The 27,563-nt window shown below is 37.0% G+C and overlaps 1 protein-coding gene and 1 long non-coding RNA gene across 3 annotated transcripts in view; one reads left to right on the forward strand and one right to left on the reverse strand.

The window, feature by feature from the left end:
- Window positions 1-27,563, forward strand: part of LOC139120884 (uncharacterized) — a 466,659-nt gene that overhangs the window by 341,063 nt on the left and 98,033 nt on the right. The gene's annotated exons all lie outside the window — the stretch shown is intronic.
- LOC139120881 (DNA-directed RNA polymerase II subunit RPB2) overlaps window positions 1-27,563 on the reverse strand; it is a 412,063-nt gene that overhangs the window by 194,647 nt on the left and 189,853 nt on the right. Inside the window, exons 11-12 of one of the 2 annotated variants that reach the window (XM_070685501.1) lie at window positions 12,144-12,283; window positions 10,010-10,121 (exon numbers count right to left, since the gene is read on the reverse strand). The exons of the other annotated variant lie outside the window; for it this stretch is intronic. Of the exons in view, the coding sequence (XP_070541602.1) occupies window positions 10,010-10,121; window positions 12,144-12,283 (252 nt within the window). The remainder of the gene's footprint in view (window positions 1-10,009; window positions 10,122-12,143; window positions 12,284-27,563) is intronic. 2 annotated transcript variants of the gene reach the window in all.

Raw genomic sequence — 27,563 nt, forward strand, 5'->3', positions numbered from 1 at the left:
CAGATGGTGTCCGTGGGGACTAAAAAAATCAACATACATTTGTATGCCATCGTGTGTTGTCCTTATACCACATTTGAAACAAATCAGTCACGTCATGTTTGAGAAATGGATTCAGACGGACAGACATATGCAACCATAAGTCCCAGTTTCAGACTTTGTTCACCCAGGACTAATTAATAGCACAGATGAAGAAAAATTCAACACCTCCAGTGTTAAAAAATAATGGAACTTAATTAAATATGCAACTGATCTAATAATCATAATGCCATGCTTATCAGACTTTTAACATAGATAGCATATGCATTTCTCTCACACTCGGCCAATTGTAGTCCAGGCTCATAGAAATTGAAATGTCTTTCAGAAGAGCTATTACAAATTGATGACTCCATGCTGTCAGTCAGCAATGAACACTTACAGTATCAACTCCATTGATTAGTGATTCATGCACAACTTCCAGTTGCTAACCGATCACAGATGCTTTTCATAAGGGGCATGATGCATATAAACTATACAGTGTCAGAGATAATTAATAATTTTATTTGTAAAGTGACAAACTCCATAGAAAAAAGTGATCACAGCCGCTGAAAGATACATTACAATTCGAAAATGGATAACTAATAAAAATATAATTGATCGAGAAAGTTAAAAACAAGCATAATGATATTGGGTTCTTATATAGTGCACATATCCACAAGTACATGTGCTCAAGGCGCTTTACAATTATTATTACCCCTGGTCACTGGACCTAATATGATACCACTCAACTCCCTGGGACGCAAACAACAGCTCATATGTGCAGCCAATAAGCGCAGCAGAGCTAAACGCACACATTACACCCACTGTCCTACCAGGTACCCATCACTCCTGGGTGGGGAGAAGCAAAGAGGAATAAAGTGCCTTGCTCAAGGACACAACACCACAGCCATGCCAGGGCTCGAACCCACCATCCTGTGGTCGTGAGTCCACTGCTCTAGCCACTGGCCCATGATGCCTCCCCGTCTAATCAAAGTCTAATCAATAGAGAAAGCCAACTTAAAAAGGTGTGTCTTAAGCATACATTTAAAAGTATTAAAATTATTACAAGAACTAATATTCACTGGAAGCTTGTTCCATAAAAATGGGGCTGCAGAACAGAACACCCTATCAACATACCTTTTTTGTCTTGATCATGAATGTTTTGAATTTAAAATCGTTGGCAGAACGAAGTTTGCGCCTATGTACATAAAACCTTATTAAATCTCTCAGATATTGTGGACCAGCACCATATAAACATTTAAAAGTAATAATTAAAATCTTGTAAATGATACACTGGTGTACAGCTAGCCAATGTAATTCCTGCAGAAATGGTGTTATATGATCAGAACGCTTTGACCAATTTATAACTCTGGCTGCTACATTTTGAACATATTGAATTTGATTAATCAAATACAGTGGTAAGCCATACAGCAAAGAATTACAAGAATCGATACGTGAGGAGACAAGCGAATCTGGATAGGTACTTACGAATGAGGGCAATGCGTCGAATATGGAACATGGAAGAGCGACAAATATGACTGACATGAGATTTCATAGAGAGACTGGAATTGAGAATGACGCTAAGGCTCTTTGCTTGACATTGGGTTAATATCAGCGCATCACCTATTCAAAGACTTTGCTCAAGACTTGAATGAAAGTCAAGACTCTTAGAGAAAAATACAAATTCTGTTTTATAATCATTAAGGCACCGTCCCTCCACCCACCGGTCTGGAAACAGCTCCTGTTTCTTTGTTCCGATGCGCATTACGGGTAAACATATCAATTACAAAAAATCTGTGAATCTCTGACACCTTATAGGTGATAAGTACGTGAATTTGCATGAAAAATATGCTAATTTTAACCAAAATGACCAGAATGCATTGCGCTATTCACTCAGCGACTTTGCTGAATAAACTTGTCGATATTGTAACACAAACATTTCGATATTGAGGTGGGAACCTCTTTCACATTTTTATACATAACAATTCATTTCTTTTCAAAGCTGTTGCATACTCTTTTGGCCTCCAAAACAGATTGAGCTAGCAAGGAATCGCTGTATGTGACTGTACCCCTAAGTCTTAAAACGGATAAACAAAGACACAAACAAAATCACTATCCCAAAAATCATTGTTTCGGAAGAAAAAACATTAAAATAAGTGTCTCACCATTCATAAAATATAGTAAATTTAATGTTCAAGGACTGAAACATGCTGAGTTGGATTAGATTCAAACATGGAAGGGAGGACAAAACTTCGTGACTGAAGAACCAATGTGCGCGATCAAAGTTTCAAAATGGTGTCGTGGCAAACTCAACAGTATTCCGAAACATCGAAAGCATTAATTTCGAGTAATGTTAGAATGAAAATCGATTCTAGAAAATAAACTGTAAGGAAGGTATACACTTCGCAAGTCAAAATTCACGGGGAATTTTACGGGTTGATTGGCAATTTTCGTTGTTCAAAAAAACACATGGCCAATGTGTGGTGGCCGCCATCTTAATTTTTAACAACAAATGCATTGTCGAAAACTCAGGCGTTTTTTACAACAGAACAGAGTAAACGACAAAAAAACGCATACTACCAATTTTAAAACCCCTATTGCTGATTGGTCATGCCAAAGTCGTTTCGATTTCTTCTTATTTCTACAAGTGAAAGGGGGAAAACTTTGGTATTATAAGGTGTCTCTTCCTACCTAGCAAGGTCAAATTTGGTGGGCGAAAATTCGACGGAAAAGCACGGAAAATCATAGACAACAAGTCATTGACAATGACATAGTCCCCACTAGTAATAGGAGTATTAGTCTTGATGGGGCAGGGAAATGTGGTCATTCAGAAGTATCACTGGAGTGTGTATGTTGAGATCTATGGGCACATAGGTCTATGTCGTTGTTCCCAATTTGAAACACATGAGGCATGTATAAGTTATGGTTCTAAATCGGGAAAAAAGATCAGACCTGTAGCTGTATTGGCCAGCCAAGAAATACATATGCGCATAATAAATGAGGTACAAGATGTGACATCTTAAGGTCTAATATCCTATCAAAATTGAAGGGTATAGAAGTTGTGGTCACTGAGTTATGCATATATCGTCGCGTCAGTGGAAGAAGGTCGTAACTGACATTTTTGAGCAAAATCAGTTTTTATCAGATTATGATTTCTTGTTATCTAATACATCTGCTGAATGTCGATTTTAGTAAACTTTCTCACGAAAAGGTGAAAAAAAGATTTTTTAGTTTTGATCGTATCTGCATCTCGGTTTGGAAGTAAGGTTGTAACTGCTGCAATAAGGTCGTATCTGCAGTCAACACTTGTGTAGAAAGGTCGTAATGTAAAAATTATGTTACTAATATGTACGGGCCCTTCACAAATACAGTAGGAGACACACGCAGAATGATTAACATTGCGATAGGCATCAAAACAGACTGGTCGTAAAGTGTTTACCACATTGTTGTAAAACAGTGTGTGTCGATGTGGGGTATACGTGGTGGGTATACATTAGCCTCTCTGGAGCAATGCCGTAAAACAGTATGATGCGCCCAAAATTCCAACACGCATCATACGTACGTTGGAAGCAGAGAATAGACGATGTTCCGCTGATTGCGAGATCTCGCGCGACTTTAATACACGCCCGTAGAAACAGGTTTCCAACTTAGTAATACAAGTCAAACTTTGTATGGAACTAGAAAAAGTGCAGAACTGAGCTAAGATTGCAACTTCATATATTTTATGCAGTGTTTAACGTAATTAGCGACTTGTCCTGTTTTACGCAGTTTGTCCTGTGTTGTGAGAACACGTCCACTGCGAACCACATATTATCGCGATATCTCGGAATGTCTCGCGCGGTTTGGAACATGGTCTATTGCATCTGGTAAGTCTTGTGTTTCCTCCTACGGCCGCACTCGTACTCGTCTGTATTCAAAAGAATGCCAAATAAAACTACTAACATGTGAAGGCGATATAGGCGAGAGAACAAAGTGTACGAGAAACAAACTACATGATTATTCAGATGATGTGCGTGCGTTGCACTTGACTGAAGTAATGGGCACTTCGCCTCTGTGATGACGATGGGTGATAGCTTTGCGAAGTCAATGAAAGTTGTATTACTTTGTACTGTCTACATTTCCATCAAGGACGTGTAAATCTCAAGTGAGGCTGCCAAAGCAACATTACGTTGCATCAAAAGTTATTATTGAACAGGGTTGTAAACCGGAATCAATATAGGCCCTAGTTGTAGCATAGACCCTCGAGAAAAAACTTTTCTCGAGGGTCTGTGGTTGTAGTGATTTTGCAGGACAGCGCGCTCCTGTTACGTTGTTTGTGACCGGGCCGCATGTAGACAACTTCATTCAAATTTCAATCAGAGTGGCCTTCCACTACACTGCCTACAGTCATAGCAGGTACCAAATCAATAGCCTAAAAACATTTCCAATTTCAGATTATGTTGCCACATTCAACTTTTCTGCTATGGTATGTTCCACTACCTTATTGTCACGTCGCTTGGGGAGCCATGAGAGGATTCTCGAGTGAGGTAGGAATATTCATTTTCTTTCGACTGTGAACTTGGAAAGGAAAGGAAAGGAAAAGAAAGGAAAGGAAAGGAAAGGACAAAGGACAGAATGAACAGTAACATGCGATTTAAAGTATGCTAGAAGCCTTGCTAGTTTGAGTGGTATGGCTACCATTACCACTCAGGTGTAAAAAATATATCCTCTTTGATTCTAGTTTACTAACACCGGAGATAACGTGACCTTGTTTGACATTATGACATTACATTAAAGCCGCATAGCTGCAACCTTTGATGGATTATTCACTACTTTTGTTTTTGTTTACTCATGTTCTACTTCCAAAAGCATTGTGAAATTCTCAGTATTTAGCATGTCAATATAACCATGTGCAGTACTGTAGGTGATTTTATTGTTGACATGTGAATTTTAGTTCAGACAGAATCCAGTTGTTAGAAGTTACAGCTACTGTTGCTTTAAAGGCAGGCGCTGGATAATGCTGATTAAGTTCGTAGCAATTCATAACGGTGCTTGAGTAGAAACTGAGAACAGGGAAGCCGACTGCTCCGCTAAAATCTACTAAAACAAGTATTAAACCAATTTTAATGACACACACAACAATAATATCTAGTTCTATAACACCCACACCATACAGCAAGACATAAAATAGTACAAAAGCTCTGGAAATAATGAAAATTTAAGAGGAAATCAGCTTCAGAACAAAAGAGAACATGCCTGGAAAACTGTTGTTACATGATTCAAACATAGCCGTTACACACATACTCATTATGCATACCCATTCAAAATCACTCCCAATAAACATCTGTGCAAACACAAAGTTAATCTTCAAACCCATATGTCCCAGCGCCGGCCTTTAATATGTTTCTTGCAATTTATACCCCAACATTTGATACTGTTTTTTCTCTGTCTTTTCCTTTTAGAATGGACTCATGCCAAGAATGCATTTGTTTGTCTTCAGAGCTAGATTATAAAAATAACGTGTTTCAAACCCTCAAGGGCATACAGTTACAAGCAACCACTAGATTAAGACGACAGGCTCTGCAGCTGTACACAGGCAGCTTTCTACGGTTCAAGTGGAGATCCCATGTAAAAGCGAACCAGCTGCATTTGAAGATACTTAAGCAAGAAATAACTTTTACTTGATTGAGAATCGTTGTCATATCATTGATCATCATATAGCAGAACGTGACAAAGAGAACATAGAACAATATGATTGAGTATAATTTTGAAAGTGACGATGATGATATACCACTGAGTGTTAGTCAGTCAGTCAAAGTTAAGTCAAGATAAACATAACTTGCGCAGTGAGGCGTGTACTGATGTTGATATTGCTGTCAATAATGGTGAGGATGATAGTGGTAGTGGTGGTGGTGGTGGTGATGAAGTTGATAATGAAAATGGTGATATTCCTTTAAGATTTCTGCGTTTACATATAAGTTGGACAAAATTCAAAACAGTAGTTTTAAAAGAACAACAATGCGTTATTGCCAAAGTATTTGAACATTTTACAATGAATTTACAACTATTTTTTATTACAAGGGATTGTTGCAATGAATGGGCTGTATGAATTTTTACAATGAATTTACTACTGCAGGTTGGCAAAAGAATTCTTCCAGCACCTCAGTGAATGCACTTTTTTCAATGGAATATTTCAGTGAATTTATTACTTTATTTGCAATGAATTGTTACTTTAATTAAATTATAAATACATTCAATGGTCATTCCCATAATTAATCCTTTCAGGCCTGACAATTTCTAGATTGATAATATTTGGCTGTGATATGAGGCAAGCATACAAGAACTTCAATATTACATGAAGGTTAATCTCTATGTCAGACTATAAGTTTACTGCATTATAGGTTTAGACACAAACAAAAATATCCCCTGGCTGAAATTTCTGCAAACCTCTGGCATTGTCTTGGTATCCTGGCTTGGCCAGCTCTGCCTGTTACAGACATGTAAGTTGATTTCAAAAATTTCAGTCAGGGTCAAAAGCAGAAACAGACTCCATTGTTGGTGCCAATTCATGTTGATTAACAAGCCTTTCACTCATTCAGTCTGTTGTGCAATGGATGCTCTGTAGAAGAAAGTCTGACACTGGGATTAAACTGTGATGCAATGTTGAATTCTTTGCCTGACCTTCTGAAAGTGTAGATAAAATTCTCTTACTGTAGTTTGAGCATGTCATGAAATTTAGGCCTGAAAGGATTAATTAATATAATATCTGGCTAGTACTTTTTGAGTGACTTTTTGCCAGAATGCTACTTGTGTACGTGTTGACTTTAAACACTCAATGAAATTGTGCATCAATAAATGAATTACAGTTCAGGAAAAAAATGTGAAGTAATAGTTGAGTGCATGACACAGTTGCATACACTGAGACAGAGTGGCTGTAACTAGTACCTCTGTTTTTAGCAAAATTGTTCTGTATCAGGCTCACATTGGTTTAATATGCCTTCTATAAGTTGACATGTCTCAATTTCCAACTTGTGCTTTATAGGTCAATATGTGAGAACTGTCCAAGTTCTCTATGAAGTTTTCTTTCAGAGAATTAACATGTTAATTTAGAAAGCTTAGTTCAGAACATCAAAACATGTTTTTGAAAAAAAAATGAAAACGATTTTCTGTGACTGACAAAAATGAAAAAACCTGAAAACATTAACCGAATGTACTATTTATGTGAGATCCAAACAAACAAAAAAACAAACAAACAAAACTATTATCACAATCAGATAACATTTGTGTTACCTTCTTACTCTATGAACTAAAACAGGAGTATATTTCATCATTAAAATGACACTGGACATATTTGGGGCCATTTATTCAGTAATTGGTAAATGAGTTTAACTCTTCAAAGCTTGATAGTTGCAGTGTGTCATGTGTTCAATTGTCTATCGACATTTTTAAAATTTCCTGTTAGATTCTACTCCCAAGCCAGCGCATTGGAATATTTTTGAGCAAATTGTGCTGTCCGACGTTGAGGGCGCTAGGTAAAGCAGCCCGGGTACCACGCAAGATATGAAATAAAACGAGGAGTAATTGAGAAAATTAATAAGGTTTGGGGAAGACCATTCATTATTCTGAGTGCTTATAACGATATTGAAGCCAGGGTTAGCATAATATCCTCCAATTCTATTCCAAATGGTTAGTGGCGTGTGGGTTCCTCTGGCCCTGAGGGCGCTATACTAAGGAAGTCTGTAAAACTGAAAGCAATGCTTCTGCGCTCGAGATCCAAATATTTTCTATCTTTGACATCTATTCATGTAAATGGTACTACCCGTTATCAATGTAAACTACACTAGTGACTTCAAAATTATGTGGTACTATAAGAAGCGGCAGTTACGACCTTTTGACACTGAAAACATACCATGAGTTTTCCATGCAATAAGGTCGTGTCTGCCACTTACGATCTTTTTGATCTCCGTTTGGTCCACTTCCGGGGTCATATCTACATTTTTCGCCTAAAATATTTATTGAAAAGGTTTTCCGAACCAAGAACTTAATGAGTTGAGTCCAAAAATTATTTTTTTGGGAACCGCTGACTTTAAAATTTTGATATATTAATATTTTTGCTGAAAATCAGTTTTATGCCTTTCCTGTAAAATTTGGTCAAACGCAGTTACGACCTTCTTCCACTGACATGACAATATATGCATAATCAAGGTCAAATGTCATTGAGGTCACGTGACATTTTGAAAAAAAAATTGTATTGCTAATTAATCCCCATATGCCAAAAGTCAGACCTCTAGCTCTATACGCTTGCCCAGAATTAGATATGTGCATAATTAATGAGGTAAAGTGTGTGTTGTTATAAGGTCTCCCATCCTACTAAATATAAGGGACATAGCACTTGATGTTTCTTATTTATTGACATAAACGTACATTTTAGGTAAAAGGTCACCGAGGTCACATGACATTTTGTAAAAAAATTTCTATCCTATAGCTATCCCTATATACCAAAAATCAGACATCCAGCTCTATTGGCTCGCACAGAATTAGATATGTGCATAATTAATGAGGTACAGTATGTGGCGTCTCCCATCATACCAAATATGAAGGGTGTAGCACTTGTGGTTACTGAGTTATGGACAAATATGTGTATTTGAGGTCAAAGGTCATTGAGGTCACGTGACACTTTGTTAAAAAAAAAAATTGTATTGCTAAGTTATCCCTATATACCAAAAATCAGACCTCTAGCTCTATTGGCTCGCTCAAAATTAGATATGCACATAATTAATGAGGTACAATATATGGCGTCATAAGGTGTCCCTTCATACCATACATGAAAGGTGTAGCACTTGTGGTTACTGAGTTATGGACAAATATGTATACTTGAGGTCAAAGGTCACCGAAGTCACGTGACATTTTGTCAAAATGTCTGAGATATCTGCGTGAACGGATGGTCTCACGCATGGACGAATGGACGGACATGACCCAATCTATAAGCCCCCTGGACTTCATCCATGGGGACTAAAAACTGTGTCACTGCATCCTTTTTGCAATATGAATACGATGAGAAACTAAATTTTTATTTTTCTTGGCCTTATACATGGGAGTCTATGGAGAACTGACTTACACATGGGAGTCTATGGAGAACTGCCTTATACATGGGAGTCTATGGAGAACTGCCTTATACATGGAAGTCTATGGAAAACTGCCTTATACATGGGAGTCTATGGAGGTGTAAACTAAAAAGTCCTCTAACATAACACGGCCAAATTTGATCACATTGTGAAACAAATCGATGTGCATCTGTATGGGGTAGGGTACTATCCTTGTGCAAAGTTTGAAAGAAATTGACCAGGGCATGTCTGAGATATCTGCGTAAGCGGACGGATGGATGGACAGACGCACAGACGGATGGACGGACATGACCCAATCTATAAGTCTCCCCGGACTTCGTCCGTGGGGACTAAAAATCTAAAAAGAAATTAGACTCAATAAACACAGTTTGTCAGTTGGAGCAGAAATCCTGGCTATGGTAATAAAGTTACCTGAGGAGCAAAGACATGACAATAAACAAAAATACTCCGCACTGCAAAACGCTACTGATGGCGTCCCCAAGCAAGCATTTACATCCGTAACACGCTTCGTACCAACGGTAGAGCAATTAACACCTCTAAACAATAGCGCACGTGTCGCGTTTCCAGACTGGTGGGTGGAGGGACGGTGATTAAGACGTAGAAATTTGAGGACATCCAGGCTCTGACATCTGAGACACAGGATTCAAGATGACTTATCAGGACTTGGCAAGTGACGCACCGCTTTTTTAGTGTACTGATTAGATTGTGTGTATGTATCACTTATTTGCTATTTACATCATCTGTGTGAATATTTTCTAAATTGATTTTTATGAAGCAATATTTCTTTTTTGATAGCAATTGCACCCAAAAAGGAATCCTTCTACATGAATGGTACACAACATGTTCCGAGGGGCCATTCTACCTTCAATGTGAAATCAGATTACACTTACTTCAGAAACTATGATGTCCATTTGTCGTCTTAGTTTCCGGAGAGTGTTCATCAGCTGTTCTGGATCTCTATGGATACCAACCCAGCAACCATTAACAAAAATTTTTGTCGCCCTGATGAAATAACATTGTCATATGTTATCAATCAAATTTTATTATCAATGCATACATTACAATTACATACATTCTCTCAATCAAATCATACAGCAAGAAACATGATGCTATGAATATATTGACAAGGCAATATTATATGTTTAGATTTGTTTGCAACTCACGTGACTCATAGAAATTCACAGAAATTTCAATTTGTAACAGTCAAAAGTGTGCGCTGTTTCCATCTACTAAAGGCTATTATTTCATCAACATATTTTCATGTCATGAACAGAATCATCTATTTTTTGCATCAAAATACTTTCGTAAATATTAATTGGGCTATTAACTGCAAAATCTTGTCGTTCTGTTCAGCTTAGGGGAGACATTTTTGAAGCCCCCTTTCATACTGCAGACCTTTGCCATGAAAATTACGTATCAACCGTTAAACAATCTAAGTACCTTTTATAGCAAGGTCCTAGTTTGACTATGCAAGTGATATAGTGGAAGATACAGCTCCACTTCGATATTTAAGATAATCCAGATCATAGGTGTCGATGACAGTGGGGGCAAAAACAAGCTGTAAACAACTATTTTTGGCAAATTTGGCCTTTTTTTATAGTTTAAAAAATTGAAATGTCATCACTAATAAACAACCGAGACACAGGAATTTTTTCTATGTATTTTGGGGATTATGTTGGACAAACCAACGGGACATTTTTTTCCTAAGAAGGCTATTTCTCGTGCTTTCAGCCTTCAAACTTTATTGTCCTGAAATTGATAGGTATCCATATCTTTCTAATGGTTATTAGCAGAAGGGGGACATCCACGCAAAAACTGTCCCGTCGCTAGCATTATCGAATGCCTTGGAATATATTTTTGAACAAAAACCAGGGAGAAAATGCTAGAGTACTAGTAGATTTTGTTTTTGAAAATTTGTAAGAAATTAATGAATTATTAAATTAAATTAAATTAAATTAAATGGTGTCATATTTCTTGATATTGTGACATATTTACAATAACAATATTTCTTTTTCCACATGAAGTTGAATTTGTGATTACCAAATCCAGAAATTTTTAAGTCTGTATCTTTATTTAAACTATGAAGAATAAAATTCTATAACATGAACCTCTGGGATCAAAAATACCCTTTCAAACCACCTTAAACTTTTTACGTCAGTTAACCCAATTTCTTTACACTTTCACTAAAATCTCCACTAAAGTTCATTGCCCATTTATTTTCTTGATCAAACAAAAAAATAAATAGAAATAGCTTTCGGGTGATATATAATACTTGGGTAGAAATACACAACTTGATGGCAAAATTCATATTGGAAAAGAAGTCGTCGTCAAAGGTGGAAAGCTACCCTAAGGGAATTCTGATAAATATGGGACATATTTGAATATCAGCAGAAAATTTCTCGATATGCTGTCGATTATTTTCCTTGGAAGGGAAAGAGTTCAACCGATGATCATTTGCATACATCAGTGTCAGCTGCAACTGCTGGACTCATAAGTAATAGTGGCATATTTTGCCTGACAAATATTTTGTTTGACCAAAGCCTAAGATTTGTTGGTGCAAACTGCAATTACAACAAATGTCATAATTGAAATATAAAGTTAAAAAATATTACTGTAAATACTGTATAGCAGAGCCTTCAGGCAGTTTACCAAAACATCCATGAGATTACCTCAATCATTGTCAGAAATGGAGATTAGTTGAGATGTAAATGGTTCATGTCTAGTTAAAGCCCCCACTCAATTATCAGATTTATCTAACAAAAATATTATTTACTTGATAAAAATTTCAATGGAAAACAAAAGAGTGACAAACTCTTAATGGGCACTTCACACATTCACTAATGCGAGAACCAGGGATTGAGAAGGGCGCCTTTAAGCCACAATAATCCTTGCGGAAAGCGAGGCAGAGGTATACCACAGATACGATCCAAGGAACCACCTATATGAAAATGACCTCTTCCCTAATCAAAGCCAAACTTTGAGATACATAATTAATTTGTGTTCACTTTCAAGGTCAAGACTTACTCGCATATTGAGGAAGGTGCAATTTCTTCAAGATTTTCCATACTCCATTCTTCTAAGAATTCAAGGATTGGACTTGGCTGTGATCCAACAGAGATGTAAGCCATCAGAGCCAAATTCTTCACAAGACCAACTGCTTGGCCCTGCAAAAAATATTGCATATTAATATTTTTTTCAACAACTTTATTGACATCCCTCAAGTCATCATTAAAGCCACAGGCATCTTTGGTAACTGAATATACAATTTGAAGTCAACTTTATTTCAAAAGTTTGATGAAATCAACCTGTACTGCTTAGCTATTTAGCTTCCGGGTGGCAATATTGTTACACTCGCAACATAATTTCTCCATGAAAGTACGCATGAGTGCTAACATTTTTATATTGCACGCCCTCAGTTTGGTCATGGTTGGTACATTCTGATGTCACAACGCTGTCATTTACATCAAATAGCAGTCCCCACGCCATCACTTATCTCTGCCATGTATCCACTAACACTACAAAGTAAAGCTTAAGGTGGCTGAAAAGGCTATTTTTGTACCAATTCTTTTCTCAGAGTTAATGTCAAGTTTCAAATGTTAGAATCAAGATATTTAGTTCAAATTTTCAGGATAAGTCTCTTAGTTAATACTTTCTCCAAAAAATATAAGAATTGTATATTTGCAGCCATTATTTTGAAATATGACACCAGTAAATATTAAAATTTAATTTTTCATATTTTTTTTACATATTTGAATTTAATAATAATTGGATAGTATTAATATTACTAAATTAGTTATAAATATGTTGACACTATTAATTGTAAGATTTGTATGGCAGGATTTGTAAAAAATAGCGTCAATGACACTGTAGCTCCCATCCTGGACTATTTAGTGTTTGTTCTCTGGTCAGATATTTGAACATGTGTGAAAGTAATAAAGTGCATGAAGTGAAAATATTTAAATGTAATGTACTGGAGACAGTGAAATATGTTTAATGTATTTATTCAGAATATAAAATGGAAAAAATACAGAATTAGATATATTGAATCTGTGTTAGCGCTGGGTTTGGAAAGCTGTTAGCCACTGTGGCGAATAGTTTCAAATTTTATTAGCCACAGACAAATTTTATTAGCCACACACTTTTACGAAAACAAAGCTTTCTATAATGCTATAATCTCCAATGTCGGTTGCATGCACAAGAATAAACTATCAACACATCAACCTTGTATCCAATTGTCTTCATTTTAACAGTGGAAATTGCTTGATTCTGGACCCCGATGTAGCCCTGCGTACGATGCTGTGTGTTCCGCTACAGCCCCGCTCACCACAAAGCGAGTGAGCGGGGCGATTAGCTGTAGCGGAACACACAGCATCGTACGCAGGGCTAGACCCCGATGCAAATCGACAGCAGCACGCAACGTTGAGACCACGATTAAAATGAACTGCAACACGGAAGGTTGGGAACGCGATGCAAATCAACAGCATGACAGCAACACTGAAAGTTCGGACTGCGATTAAAATAGAACTTTGGTTACACGTAATTACGTTCCATCAGTAGGCCTACACGTAGCGTCTTTGTCATGTCATACAAGACGTCGCGTAAATGTGGCACAGACGTTCGGAACGTCATCAAACGACACTTCCACATGTAGTCTTAATTACGTGTAGTAATTTTCAGATTTTCTTGGTGATTTGCGGGAATTTAGACAGGAAATCTCGTTAAGTACTAGTATGAGTATCATTGTAAATTAGCAAACATCTTTGATATCAGAAAATTCCGTAGAGTTCACCTGCACAAAGACGTACGTGCTATGATTTCCTGACATAAATGATATGTTGTCCAAGTCAACTTTTTACCTGAAGCTGTCACAAAAATTTCCGTAAACCTCATAAATAACTGTATTACAGAAAATCGGTAAATTTAATGCGAGGATACAACGAGCTTGAATAGTCCTCGCGTAGAGAAATTAATTGTTTCTTAAAACTTAGACGAATTTCGTATGTTTCTGAAAAAACAATACGGCAAAATCAACCAAAGAAATCACAGCTGAGCATGGATACGCGTACGCCACTGTGTGCCTTCAGACGTACACGTAATTAGATTATAACCTCTCTAATGAACAACAACACGGAACGTCAAGACCGCGATGCAAATCGACAACAACACGGAATGCGTCACTGGGATAGCGATTTTAATGAACATCAATAGGGGACCATGAGGACCGCGATGCAAATCGACCACCATTAAAATAAGACCTCGATTAAAATGCGCAACAAGGAACGTCTAGACCACGATGCAAATAAATTTCAACACCGAACTTTGTGACCACGAGTAAAATGCGTGTGTCTGCTGTAGCAAAAGTTTCAATTCTCGCGAGTGTTCGCTTTGCTTGCTGTACCGTACACTAGACAAAATGACGTCAAATTTATCGCGAGACTAGGGCTCGATTGCGTCTGCCTGCATTTTCAATTCTCGCGATAGTCATTTACGTGCATGCTGTACACTATACAAATTGACGTCAAATCTCTCGCAAGACTTGGCTCGATTGCAATTACGTACGTCGGAGACAACAATACAGAAGTAGACATAGTTTTTTCGCGAATCGCCGAAAGAGAAGCGCAGATCAACAAAAGACTAAAAAAACCCACGTTTTTGCTTATTTTGCGGAATTTTTTCAACAGAAATCACTTTCGCCACTGTGGCGAATTAGGATCGATTTTTCTTCGCCACTGCTGATTTCAATTCGCATTTGCGAACGTGGCGAATGGGCAGCGCGAACACAGCGAATACTGTGATACAACAAATAACTCAACAAGTCATTTACAATGACATAGTCCCCACTTGTAATAGGAGTATTAGTCTTGATGGGGCAGGAAAATGTGGTCATTAAGAAGTATCACTGGAGTGTATATGTTGAGATCTATGGGCACATAGGTCTATGTCGTTGTTCCCAATTTGAAACACATGAAGCATGTCTAAGTTATGGTTCTAAATCGGGAAAAAAGATCAGACCTCTAGCAATATTGGCCAGCCAAGAAATACATATGCGCATTATAAATGAGGTACAAGATGTGACATCTTAAGGTCTAATATCCTATCAAAATTGGAGGGTATAGAACTTGTGGTTACTGAGATATGCATATATATGTATAATCAAGGTCAAAGGTCATCGAGGTCACATGACATTTTGAAAAAAAAAATTATATTGCTAATTTATCTCTATATGCCAAAAATCAGATCTCTAGCTCTATTCGCTTGTCCAGAATTAGATGTGTACATAATTAATGAGGTAAAGCGTGTGTTGTCATAAGGTCTCCCATCCTACTAAATACAAAGGACACAGCACTTGTGGTTACTTATTTATTGACATAAACATATATTTTAGGTAAAAGGTCATCGAGGTCACATGACATTTGGTCAAAAAATTTCTCTCCTATAGTTATCCCTATATACCAAAAATCAGACATCCAGCTCTATTGGCTTGCTCAGAATGAGATATGTGCATAATTGTTGAGGTACAGTATGTGGTGTCATACGGTGTTGAAGGGTGTAGCACTTGTGGTTACTGAGTTATGGACAAATATGTATATTTGAGGTCAATGGTCACCGAGGTCACGTGACATTTTGTCAAAAAAATTGTATTGCTAAGTTATCCCTATATACCAAAAATCAGACCTCTAGCTCTATTGGCTCGCTCAAAATTAGATATGCACATAATTAATGAGGTACAATATGTGGCGTCATAAGGTGTCCCATCATACCATACATGAAGGCTGTAGCACTTGTGGTTACTGAGTTATGGACAAATATGTATATTTGAGGTCAAAGGTCACCGAGGTCACATGACATTTTGTCAAAAAATTGTATTGCTAAGTTATCCCTATATACCAAAAATCAGACCTCTAGCTCTCTTGGCTCGCTCAAAATTAGATATGCGCATCATAAATGAAGTACAATATGTGGCGTCATAAGGTGTCCCATCATACCATACATGAAGGCTGTAGCACTTGTGGTTACTGAGTTATGGACAAATATATATATTTGAGGTCAAAGGTCACCAAGGTCACGTGACATTTTGTCAAAAAAAAATTGTATTGCTATGTTATCCCTATATACCAAAAATCAGACCTCTAGCTCTCTTGGCTCGCTCAAAATTAGATATGCGCATAATTAATGAGGTACAATATGTGGCGTCATAAGGTGTCCCATCATACCATACATGAAGGCTGTAGCACTTGTGGTTACTGAGTTATGGACAAATATGTATATTTGAGGTCAAAGGTCACCGAGGTCACGTGACATTTTGTCAAAAAAATTGTATTGCTAAGTTATCCCTATATACCAAAAATCAGACCTCTAGCTCTATTGGCTCGCTCAAAATTAGATATGTGCATAATTAATGAGGTACAATATGTGGCGTCATAAGGTGTCCCATCATACCATATATGAAGGGTGGTAGCACTTGTGGTTACTGAGTTATGGACAAATATGTACATTTGAGATCAAAGGTCATCAAGGTCACATGACATTTTGTCAAAATATCCGAGATATCTGCGTGAACGGATGGACTCACGGATGGACGAACAGACGGACATGACCCAATCTATAAGCCCACTGGACTTCATCCATGGGGACTAAAAATTGTGTCACTGCATCCTTTTTGCAATATGAATACGATGAGAAACTAAATTTTTATTTTTCGTGGCCTTATACATGGGAGTCTATGGAGATCTGCCTAATACATGGGAATCTATGGATGTGTAAACTAAAAATATGCAAATTTCACCACGATTTGCCCACATTTGGGAAAGGTCATTCCTATGCACTTCCATACCAAGTTTCAAATCAATCGGACTTGTGGTTTCAGAGCAGAAGATTTTTTGACCAAAAATGGGAGAAAATTACAAAAAAATTCATGAAAAATAGCAAGTCCAAGATACTGACCCAAGATGTGCACAATCATTTCATGTCAGCCCAAAGTACTTACATGCCAATTTTTCATGTAATCTGCTCAGTGGTTATTGAGTTTTTTCAATTTTGACTGTTTTTACATTTTTTCACTTAATTTGCATATTTTTGGCAATGACAACTTCATTTGAACAAAATCTCATCTACAGCCCATCATCCATGTACACACCAAATATCAAGACGAAATGTACAGCGGTTTTGGAGTTTTTGATGTTGACGGACAGACATACAGACATACAGACATACAGACACACAGACATACAGACATACAGACATACATACATACAGACATTTCCCTAGCCTATAAGAATAGCTTCCATTGCCATATATACATATGGCTATGGGAGCTAATAAAATTTGTTTTTATGATTTTACATGGGTTTACATATCAAAAAATTATTAAAAATTCTTTCAAATTTCAAGATGTGATTTTTCAAAAAGTACTTCAAATACAGGAAAATTGTGCCATACATATCTCATCTGTAACCTTGTTAATAGACTGTAAAAATTCCATGTCCATATCTCATTTCAAAGGTTGGATTAAATTGGTATACAATTATGTAGGAAAACTGTTATTCTGTCAAAAATGTTGAAAAGAAGCCATATTTGCACCCCTCTGTTGAAGTCACAGAGCAGTCTTTTTTGGTTAATCTCACTTTTGACACCTCTTTGACACTCAAAGAATCTAAAAATGCATTTACAATAGCAGTCACTTACTCTGAATGCAAGCACCGCCTTGTCAAACTTTCCTGAAAAACAGCAAAAAATGACTTTCCCTTTTTAAACATTTTATTAAAAGCTAGGGGACCTCTACCATAGTTAATACACTAAGCACTCCCCAACTTCTTCTTATTTGGCCATTTTTTCAGAAGTTTCAACAGGCCCAAATGTCTAGTTTTTTTTATTCCACAAAAAATGTTGACTACTTTTATATTTTAATAGTTTTGTTGAAGTTTATAACTGACGCTCTAGCCTTTCCAACCACCTTAAGATCAGTGTGTGATCAGTGCAACCCAGGCTGGCTGTCCATTTCTCACCAGCAGACTCTTCCGCTAGCACTCTGTCTGTTCATGGAGCTCCTACTACCTCAATGGTCTGTTGGGGTATTGCTCGACCAAAATAATACTACAAGCGCCAACTGCTTTGTTAAACAAAATCCACGGTCAATGAAGGTCAGCTTGGCTCGTTTGCTTAAATTGTATCAGTAATGACACTGTACTGGCAAGGTATCTGATGCATATAGACACATGCATAAGAATAGCACGGGCATCAACTTGTCTGCTCTCCTAGACAGAACGTGTTTAGGCGCAAATTCATGACCACAGCAAGATAAAACAACAAAAATTACTTCTCTGTGCTTTGATTGCTTTATCGAACCAAAAAAACATTAAGTGCCGGTATTTATCTCTTGTAAAAACCAGATCAACGATGGTATGAATTTCATGAAGCCTTTGTGAAAGGCTATGGCATTGACTGCGTTAAAATTTTAGCAAATCAGAGCAGCTGATACATGTCAGGGATATAAACAAACAAATCACAGAATAGAATAGATAAATTGTACATCTCATGATTGGATATACAGAGCACAAGAATGAGACCTTGATTAAGCAAGAAGTAAAATGATAAACCCAGAAGTAACTTAGCGAGAATAGAGTATATCGTCTATTTGCATTGTTCATCTCATTTGTTACGTTTTTCTTTTCAATTTTGAAAGATTATTGCCTTATTGTCTATGAAAGTGGGTAAAAGAAGTGATCTGGGCATAATTTTACCCAGCGATTGTCCTGCTTTCAGGCGGTGGATGACGAGCCACTTTGATCAATCAGCAAAACTTGTAGCTTTGGCTGGCGAAATGGAATTTCATGTCAAAATATATATTTGCAAGCAAAGAGAATCGTTTTGATAGAATTTTCGCCACATTAGGTTATTTATTGCATTTTGCAAGTGTTGCGAGCGTTAGCGAGAATAGAGTATGATACTAATTATACAAACGGAAACCTAGAAGTCAAGCTTACTCCCTGTGGGGAGCTTATGAAGGTGTGAAATACTTACTTCCCGCTATCAGTGTTATAAGATACGATGTCGGGCAAACTTCGGAAAGCCGAAAAAAGTCGACTGGAGAGGGTTTGGGGAAACACTCACATTACATTTTTCTTTTGCCATATTTAACAAGTCATCGTTGATGACACAGTCCCCACTTGTTAATGGGTACTTTGATTACATGTCCTCAGAGAGGATAGAGTCCTCTTCATCAATTAGGTCTGTGATAAAAATACTTTGATACAGATAGCGCTCAATGGCCAAGAATGACCTACATACAAGAAAGACCTACATATGTATGACATAGGTTAATGTCCTTGTACCAAATTTGAATAAAAATGCCTGAGTATTATGGCTCTGTACATGAAAAAATCGTAACAAAATGGCCGCACGGCAGCCATATTGGATCGTATCACATAACAAATTGACATGCATATGTATGACAGTAGTCAATCTCCTTGTACCAACTTTGAATAAATTCGCTTGATACATGTCTGAGTATTATGGCTCTGTACATGAAAATATCGTAATAAAATGGCTGCCTAGCGGCCATATTGGATCGTATCACAAAACAAATAGTACATATGTATGACATAGGTCAATGTCCTTGTACCAACTTGGAATAAAATCGGTTGAGATATGCCTGAGTTTTGGCTCTATACATGAAAAAATTGTAATAAAATGGCCGCCTGGCGGCCATATTGGATCGTATCACAAAACAAATCGACGTGCATATCTATGACATTGGTCAATGTCCTTGTACCAACTTTGAATAAAATTGGTTGAAACATGTCTGAGTTATGGCTCTGTACATGAAAAAATTGTAAATAAAATGGCCGCCTGGCGGCCATACTGGATCGTATCACAAAACAAATTGACATGCATATCTATGACATTGGTCAATGTCCTTGTACCAACTTTGAATAAAATCGGTTGAAACATGTCTGAGTTATGGCTCTGTACGTGAAAAAATCATAATAAAATGGCCGCCAGGCGGCCATATTGGATCGTATCACAAAACAAATAGACTTGCATATCTATGACATTGGTCAATGTCTTTGTACCAACTTTGAATAAAATTGGTTGAAACATGTCTGAGTTATGGCTCTGTACATGAAAAAATTGTAATAAAATGGCCGCCTGGCGGCCATATTGGATTGTGTCACAAAACAAATCAACGTGCATATCTATGACATTGGTCAATGTCCTTGTACCAACTTTGAATAAAATCGGTTGAAACATGTCTGAGTTATGGCTCTGTACATGAAAAAATTGTAATAAAATGGCCGCCTGGCGGCCATATTGGATCGTATCACAAAACAAATCGACATGCATATCTATGACATTAATCAATGTCCTTGTACCAACTTTGAATAAAATCGCTTGAAACATGTCTGAGTTATGGCTCTGTACATGAAAAAATTGTAATAAAAGGCCGCCTTGCGGCCATATTGGATCGTATCACAAAACAAATCGACGTGCATCTGTATGACATATGAAGTAATCCTTGTACCAAGTTTGAATGAAATCGCTCCAGGCATCTCTGAGATATCTGCGTGAACGGACGGACGCACGCACGGACGCACGGATGCACGCACGGACATGACCAAACCTATAAGTCCCCCCGGACGGTGTCCGTGGGGACTAATAATCGTGCGCTACACGAAAAAAGAAATAAACATAACTGTTCTACAGATCATCAACAGTATTTCTGTGATTTTGCAACATTGATGTTTCACCAGACCTTTAAGAGGCAGTCCTGAATCCCTGATTCTCGCTTTGGAGACTGTTGACATCGACTGTTTATGTGATTTTGGTTCTTTGTTATACTTTATAAGTTGTGAACAGTTGGTGAATTTACTTAGAAATGTAATGATAAAATGCCTGACCCCTCAAGGAAGACTGAATAATCGCTGAGACAATTGCCAAAGACAGTTTTAAGGGGAAGAGATTCATAAAATTTATATACAGCTAAAAATGAGCAGATTTATCCATACTACAATGACAAGATTTCATTTAAGATGAAGCATGTCCTACTATAACGTGATTCTTGTATTGCAACGCCACAATTAAGTCATTGACAATGACATAGTTAAGTGCAAACTAACACTAATTATACATGCCACACCAAAAATAATGGACATGCGTATGTATACCATTGTGTATTATCCTTGTACAAAGTTCAAAAGAATTGGCTCAGGCATGTTTGAGATATCTGCATTCCAAAACCATAAGTCCCCTAGACTGACAATAACATGGGCAATGATGCTGTCAGTTCATAACAAGACACAATCTGAATTTAAAGCGGATAGTTCTGTACCCTAGATCTGTAACCCACATCTTCTTGAAGACACAAAGTGTTAATACTCCAATGCTACCACTTTTGTAAAACTTGAAGAGCTAGTTTCCCTGGTTAAATATTTAATAACTTAGGTCTTCCGATTGACTTTTTGAAAAATTGATTGGTTTTTTGATTGGTTTTTTGAAAAATGATTGAAACATTTCCAAAACATAGAGTCAATGACACTCTGCTCACATTTGGTTAGATGTGACAGGCAAGAGTGAGTGTGCGTACGATAATAAACCTTTCCTTCCCCCATAGACAAAGAGGTTAAAGACCCCCTTAGGGACTGAATTAAACAGGAACTTCCCCTATAAAAGCCGGATTATAGTTAATCTATGCAAATGTAAAAAGCAACGCTACTGATAGGACGTGCCATGTTTGGTCCCAGAATCCCATAATTTTGCCATGTTTCAGACATTCATTGTCATTGAATCTTGCATGTGTTGTCTGTGAATATGTAGCCACTAAACTTGAGTCAAAAATAAGCTGAAAAAGTCATCGTTGATGACACAGTCCCCACTTGTTAATGGGTACTTTAATTACAAGTCCTCAAAGAGGATAGAGTCCTCTTCATTAATTAGGTTTGTGATTTTTGTCTTATAGCTTGTGTAAGTTCATGAACTCTTGCCAAAGATTTGTTGTGAACGGCCCATGACTGTAATTAGATCATTAGAAATCCACCCATCCCTGACAGGTATTAATTGTAATAGATCTCCTATTACAAGAATGGAAACACCTAGAACAAGTCATTGACAATGGCACAGTCCCCACTTGTACTTTAATTACAAGTCCTCTGAGAGGAAATATAATTTTTACTATAACCAAAACGGGATTCGAACCCCCGCACACTCACGGCAACATCGCCTAGCTGCTAGGCCTCACACAAAACCAGTCGGCTACCGTAGAGTCCTCTTCATTAATTAGGTCTGTGATTAAAAATACTGTGATACAGATGGCGCTCAATGGCCAAGAATTAGTTCCATGGCGGTGAAAACATAAAACCAATGTACGCTGCCATCCTAATTACAAAAGATGTTGCCGAACATTTTTGCATGCTATCCACACACTGACAGATTATCACCGGTACCATATTTCATAAAGTTTGACGCAGTATTTACAACACTATGAGATCAACATCTGTACCAAGTTTCATCAAATTTGACGCAGTATTTAAGCAACAAGTCATCGTTGATGACACAGTCCCCACTTGTAAATGGGTACTTTGATTACAGGTCCTAAGAGAGGATAGAGTCCTCTTCATTAGATCTGTGATAAAAATACTTTGATACAGATGGCACTCAATGGCCAAGAATGAGTTCCATGGTGATGAAAACATAAAACCAATGTAGGCCACTATCCTATAAAGGTCATTAAATGAGTCAATTGGGAATTTGTTGACAGGATGTTGCAAAACATTTTTTCATACTATCCTGACACTAACAGATTATCACTGGTACCATATTTCATAAAGTTTGATGCAGTATTTACAACAACATGAGACCAACATCTGTATCAAGTTTCATCAAATTTGACATTGTATTTGTGGATATATCACTCTAATTAGGAAAGTTCATTACATATGCAATTACAAATTAATTAAAATGACACTGATAAATGTCTTTTTCACTGTTAAAGCAATGTGAGCTTAACATCTGTACAAAATTTCATGAAATTTGATGCAGTATTTCTTGACATATCAGCCTAATTACGAAACTTCAATAATTGACATGAACTTGTACCAACTTTGAATGATACTGGTGGAAATACCGATATGTCAGAGTTATGGCTTAGTACATGAGAAAATCGTAACAAAATTGCTGCCACGCAGCGATATTTGATCTTACTACTTAAAACATAGGGCCAAAGTCCCTGAAGCTACTATAGACATGGATACAAAATTAAGTATTTCCTGACTGTATGAAATTATCTCACTTAGGTCATCCTAGGGACTTGTAAACCAAATATTAAAGCTGTCTGACCAGCAGTTTTGAAAGAACAAGCAACTCAACAGTTGACAGAGCTCTGCTGTGTTATGTAGAGAAGAACCTTTTGTGACACATGTACTGATGAAGAAGGTGGATATCTTTGATTAACATTGTAAGTGAGTTCTGTTGAATAAGTTGAGACTGTACATACTCAGAGAAAGCACACTGAAGAGACAAATGTTTGAAACTTAAGAAGTTCAAGGTCATCAAAAGCATTATAAGGAATCATGTAACTTTCATTGCACTGTTTACACAGATTGCATAATTGCTATAAATAGCACATGAGGAATCTTACAGCCCAGCTTACCATAAAAACCCTATCACTTTGACCACTCTTTTAATTGACCACTCCATTTTTTTCCTCAAAAAGTAATTTTATTTTATCCTTACCAAGTCAACCATAAATGGAAATTAGAACTTTCTCTATCTCTATCTCTATTGACTATTTTGAGCAATATCTTTAGATAAAATACAGGGCACAATAAATGACGGTTCAGAATATGTCAAAGTTGGATTCAGGAAAGTTGCCTTTACATGTTTTAATCCTCCAAGATGGTAAGCATTTCACTATGAACTGTCAAAAAAAGTTGAACTTTCTGATAATTCTACACTAAAATTATTTTGGCTTTGATGATTCCTAATTAATTCAATTATTTAAAATCATATTAATTATTTTTTTCTGGGTGAATTGATAGTGTTTACACAGTACAAGAATACATACAATGTAAGTCAAATTTTGACCAAAAATGACAAAAAAAATTCCTTCAAAATACACATTTGCATATTTCATTACAATTGAACAAATCTAAGTTGGGTTACCCCTAGGGACCTGTATACCAAATAACAAAGCTGTCTGACCAGCGGTTATGAAGAAGAAGATTTGTTACCAAAAACACCTTTTTTGGCATTAATTTGCCTATTTTCAATAATATCAAAAAATTAAAAAAAACAGTTTCTCAAAATCATATTTTTCATCTACACAACAAATATCAAATCAGTAAGTACTGCGGTTCTCAAGATATTTGAGTGGACGGACGCCTCACAAACGGACATACATACATACATACATACATACATACATACAGACTGACGACGGACGCCGGACGGATACCCATCCCAATAGCTTCTATAGACTATAGTCTATAGTAGCTAAAAATCAACACGTATATGTATGACATAAGTCAATGTCCATGTACAAACATTGAATAAAATCAGTTGAGACTTGCTAGAGTTATGGCTATCGACATAAAAAAAACGTAACAAAATTGCCACCATGTGGCCATATCGGACCATATCGAGAAACAAATAGACGTACATATGTATACTATAAGTCAATGTCCTTGTACCAACTTTGAATAAATTTGCTTGATACATGTCTGAGTTATGGTTCAGGACATGGAAAATTGTAAACAAATGGCCACATGGCGGCCATATTGGATCATATCACAAAACAAATCAATGCACATATGTATGACATCAGCCAATGTCCTTGTACCAACTTTGAATAAAATCGGTTCAAACATGTCTGAATTATGGCGCTGACATCAAAAATGGTAATAAAATAGCCGCCTGGTGGCCATATTGGATCGTATCACAAAACAAATCAATGTGCATATGTATGACATAGGTCACTGTCTTTGTACCAAGTTTGAATACAATCGGTTGAGATATGTCTGAGTTATGGCTTTGAACATGAAAAAATCGTAACAAGATGGCCGCATAGCAGCCATATTGGATCGTATCACAAAACAAATTCACGTGCATTTCTATGACATTGGTCAATGTCCTTGTACCAACTTTGAATAAAATCGGTTGAAACATGCCTGAGTTATGGCTCTGTACATTAAAACATAGGGCCAAAGTCCCTGAAGCTACTATAGACATGGATATATGACTGTATGAAATTATCTCACTATAGTCATCCTAGGGACTTGTAAACCAAATATTAAAGGTATACTATCACCTGTTCCAATTTTGCCACAGTTACCATGGAAAGGAAAGAGAAAATCTAACCAATCACAGATTTTAAGCGGGTGGCTGCTTTTTAAAAACAGTGCCCTCACATGGGCATTTTGAATACCAAGGAACGCCCCTTTGACCATATATGGGCATATTTAGATTACAGGTGACTGTATACCTTTAAAGCTGTCTGACCAGCAGTTTTGAAAAAACAAGCGACTCAACAGTTGACAGAGCTCTGCTGCGTTATGTAGAGAATAACCTTTTGTGACACATGTATTAATGAAGAAGGTGGATATCTTTGATAGCTCATTTCAGGATGGCCTCACCAAAAATGGAAAAAAAAATTCCGTAAAAATACAGATTTGCATATTTCATCACAATTTTAACAAATCTAAGTTGGGTTATCCCTAGAAACCTGTATACCAAATAACAAAGCTGTCTGACCAGCGGTTATGAAGAAGGAGATTTTTTACCAAAAACGCCTTTTTTGGTAGTAATTTGCATACTTTCAACAATATCAAAAAATTAATAAAAATAGTTTCTCAAAATCATATATTTTATCCACACAACAAATATCAAATCAGTAAGTACTGCGGTTGTCAAGATATTTGAGTGGACGGACGCCTAACAAAGGGACATACATACATACATACATACATACATACATACATACATACATATATACATACATACATACAGACTGACGGTGCATGCCGGACGGATACCCATCGCAATAGCTTTTATAGACTATATTAGTCTATAGTAGCTAATAAACGAGAGTTAATTACATTCTAATTAAACTACACAAGACTTGCTTAAATCAAGATTTACGTCATAAAAAACAGCATATATGTATCTGTCAGGTTATAAAGAATCTTAAGCTGGTTACCTTTATCAGTATTTCCATCTTATTAACAAAGCACATTTTAACTTTCAAATTAACATTGTAAGTAAGTTCTGTTGAATAAAAGTTGAGACTGTACGTACTCAGAGAAAGCACACTGAAGAGACAAATGTTTGAAACTTAAGAAGTTCAAGGTCATCAAAAGCATTATAAGGAATCATGTAACACTTTCTTGCACTGTTTACACAGATTGCATAATTTCTATAAATAGCACATGAGGAATCTTACAGTCCAGCTTTACCATAAAAACCCTATCACTTTGACAGGGCTCGAAATTAGCGGTGGTCTTGCGTCAAATGACCACCATTTTTCCACACTTGACCACCAACTTCTGTAACTGGTGGTCATTTTGACCACCATGAAAAGAATGTAGTATTTCAGCGGTTGCCGGTCTCGCCTTAGCTCGTGCAAATCAAATTCCGCGAGAGCGATTAGCCGCTCGCGCCACAGCTGGGACCCAAGTTTTTGAGACCAAAGGCACACGTCACGTTGTATCGACGCCCGAGGCACAGTGTAGCGAATAAAATTATGCTATCAATATTCAGCCATGAATTACGTTCTCGGCAAGCAATGGAATGGATTGATTTAGGTGCAACAATGTGATACATTATTACAATAGCACTGTACTTGTCTAGCGACAGCGTATATCGGCATCGGGCCTGTACACTTCAATAGCACCACTACGGTTCGGAATTTACACATATGCAAACAAATGTACAAAGTACAGCCCTTCATTCTTCCAAATTCAAACCATTTTCTTGGCTGCTATATTATTTCTTAGTGTTCAAAACATAAACGGTTATCCTGCCGCAGCAAGATTTCATAGGAAAAATATTACGCTATCGAGATCGAACGTGGAGAAAATGTCTATGACATGATGAATGGCATTACACGTCGCAACTCGCGGAAACAAACGCGTAATCTCTGATTAAACAGTTTAGCCTGAGCGACTGTTAGGTCTCTTGGTCCTTTGAAAGCTTAAAATAATTAAATTGACTCTGAAAAGTTGGACAGATACCCGATAATTCTGAAAAAAAGATCGCGAAACGATCATGAGTTCATTCTACCGTAAAACTTTGAAAGACGTAAATTTTTGCGACATTTTGACGCACAGCGCATAGGAGTTATGTGTGACTGTCGTAAAATGGTACCTATTGAGGCAGCCCTCGGCCCTCTTCGCCTTCGCGTGTACACACCGCAGATCGTGTACCTCGACGTGCCTATTATGATAAATTCGTCTT

The sequence above is a fragment of the Ptychodera flava genome, chromosome 20 (assembly GCF_041260155.1).
Source record: "Ptychodera flava strain L36383 chromosome 20, AS_Pfla_20210202, whole genome shotgun sequence".
Lineage (NCBI taxonomy): Eukaryota > Metazoa > Hemichordata > Enteropneusta > Ptychoderidae > Ptychodera > Ptychodera flava.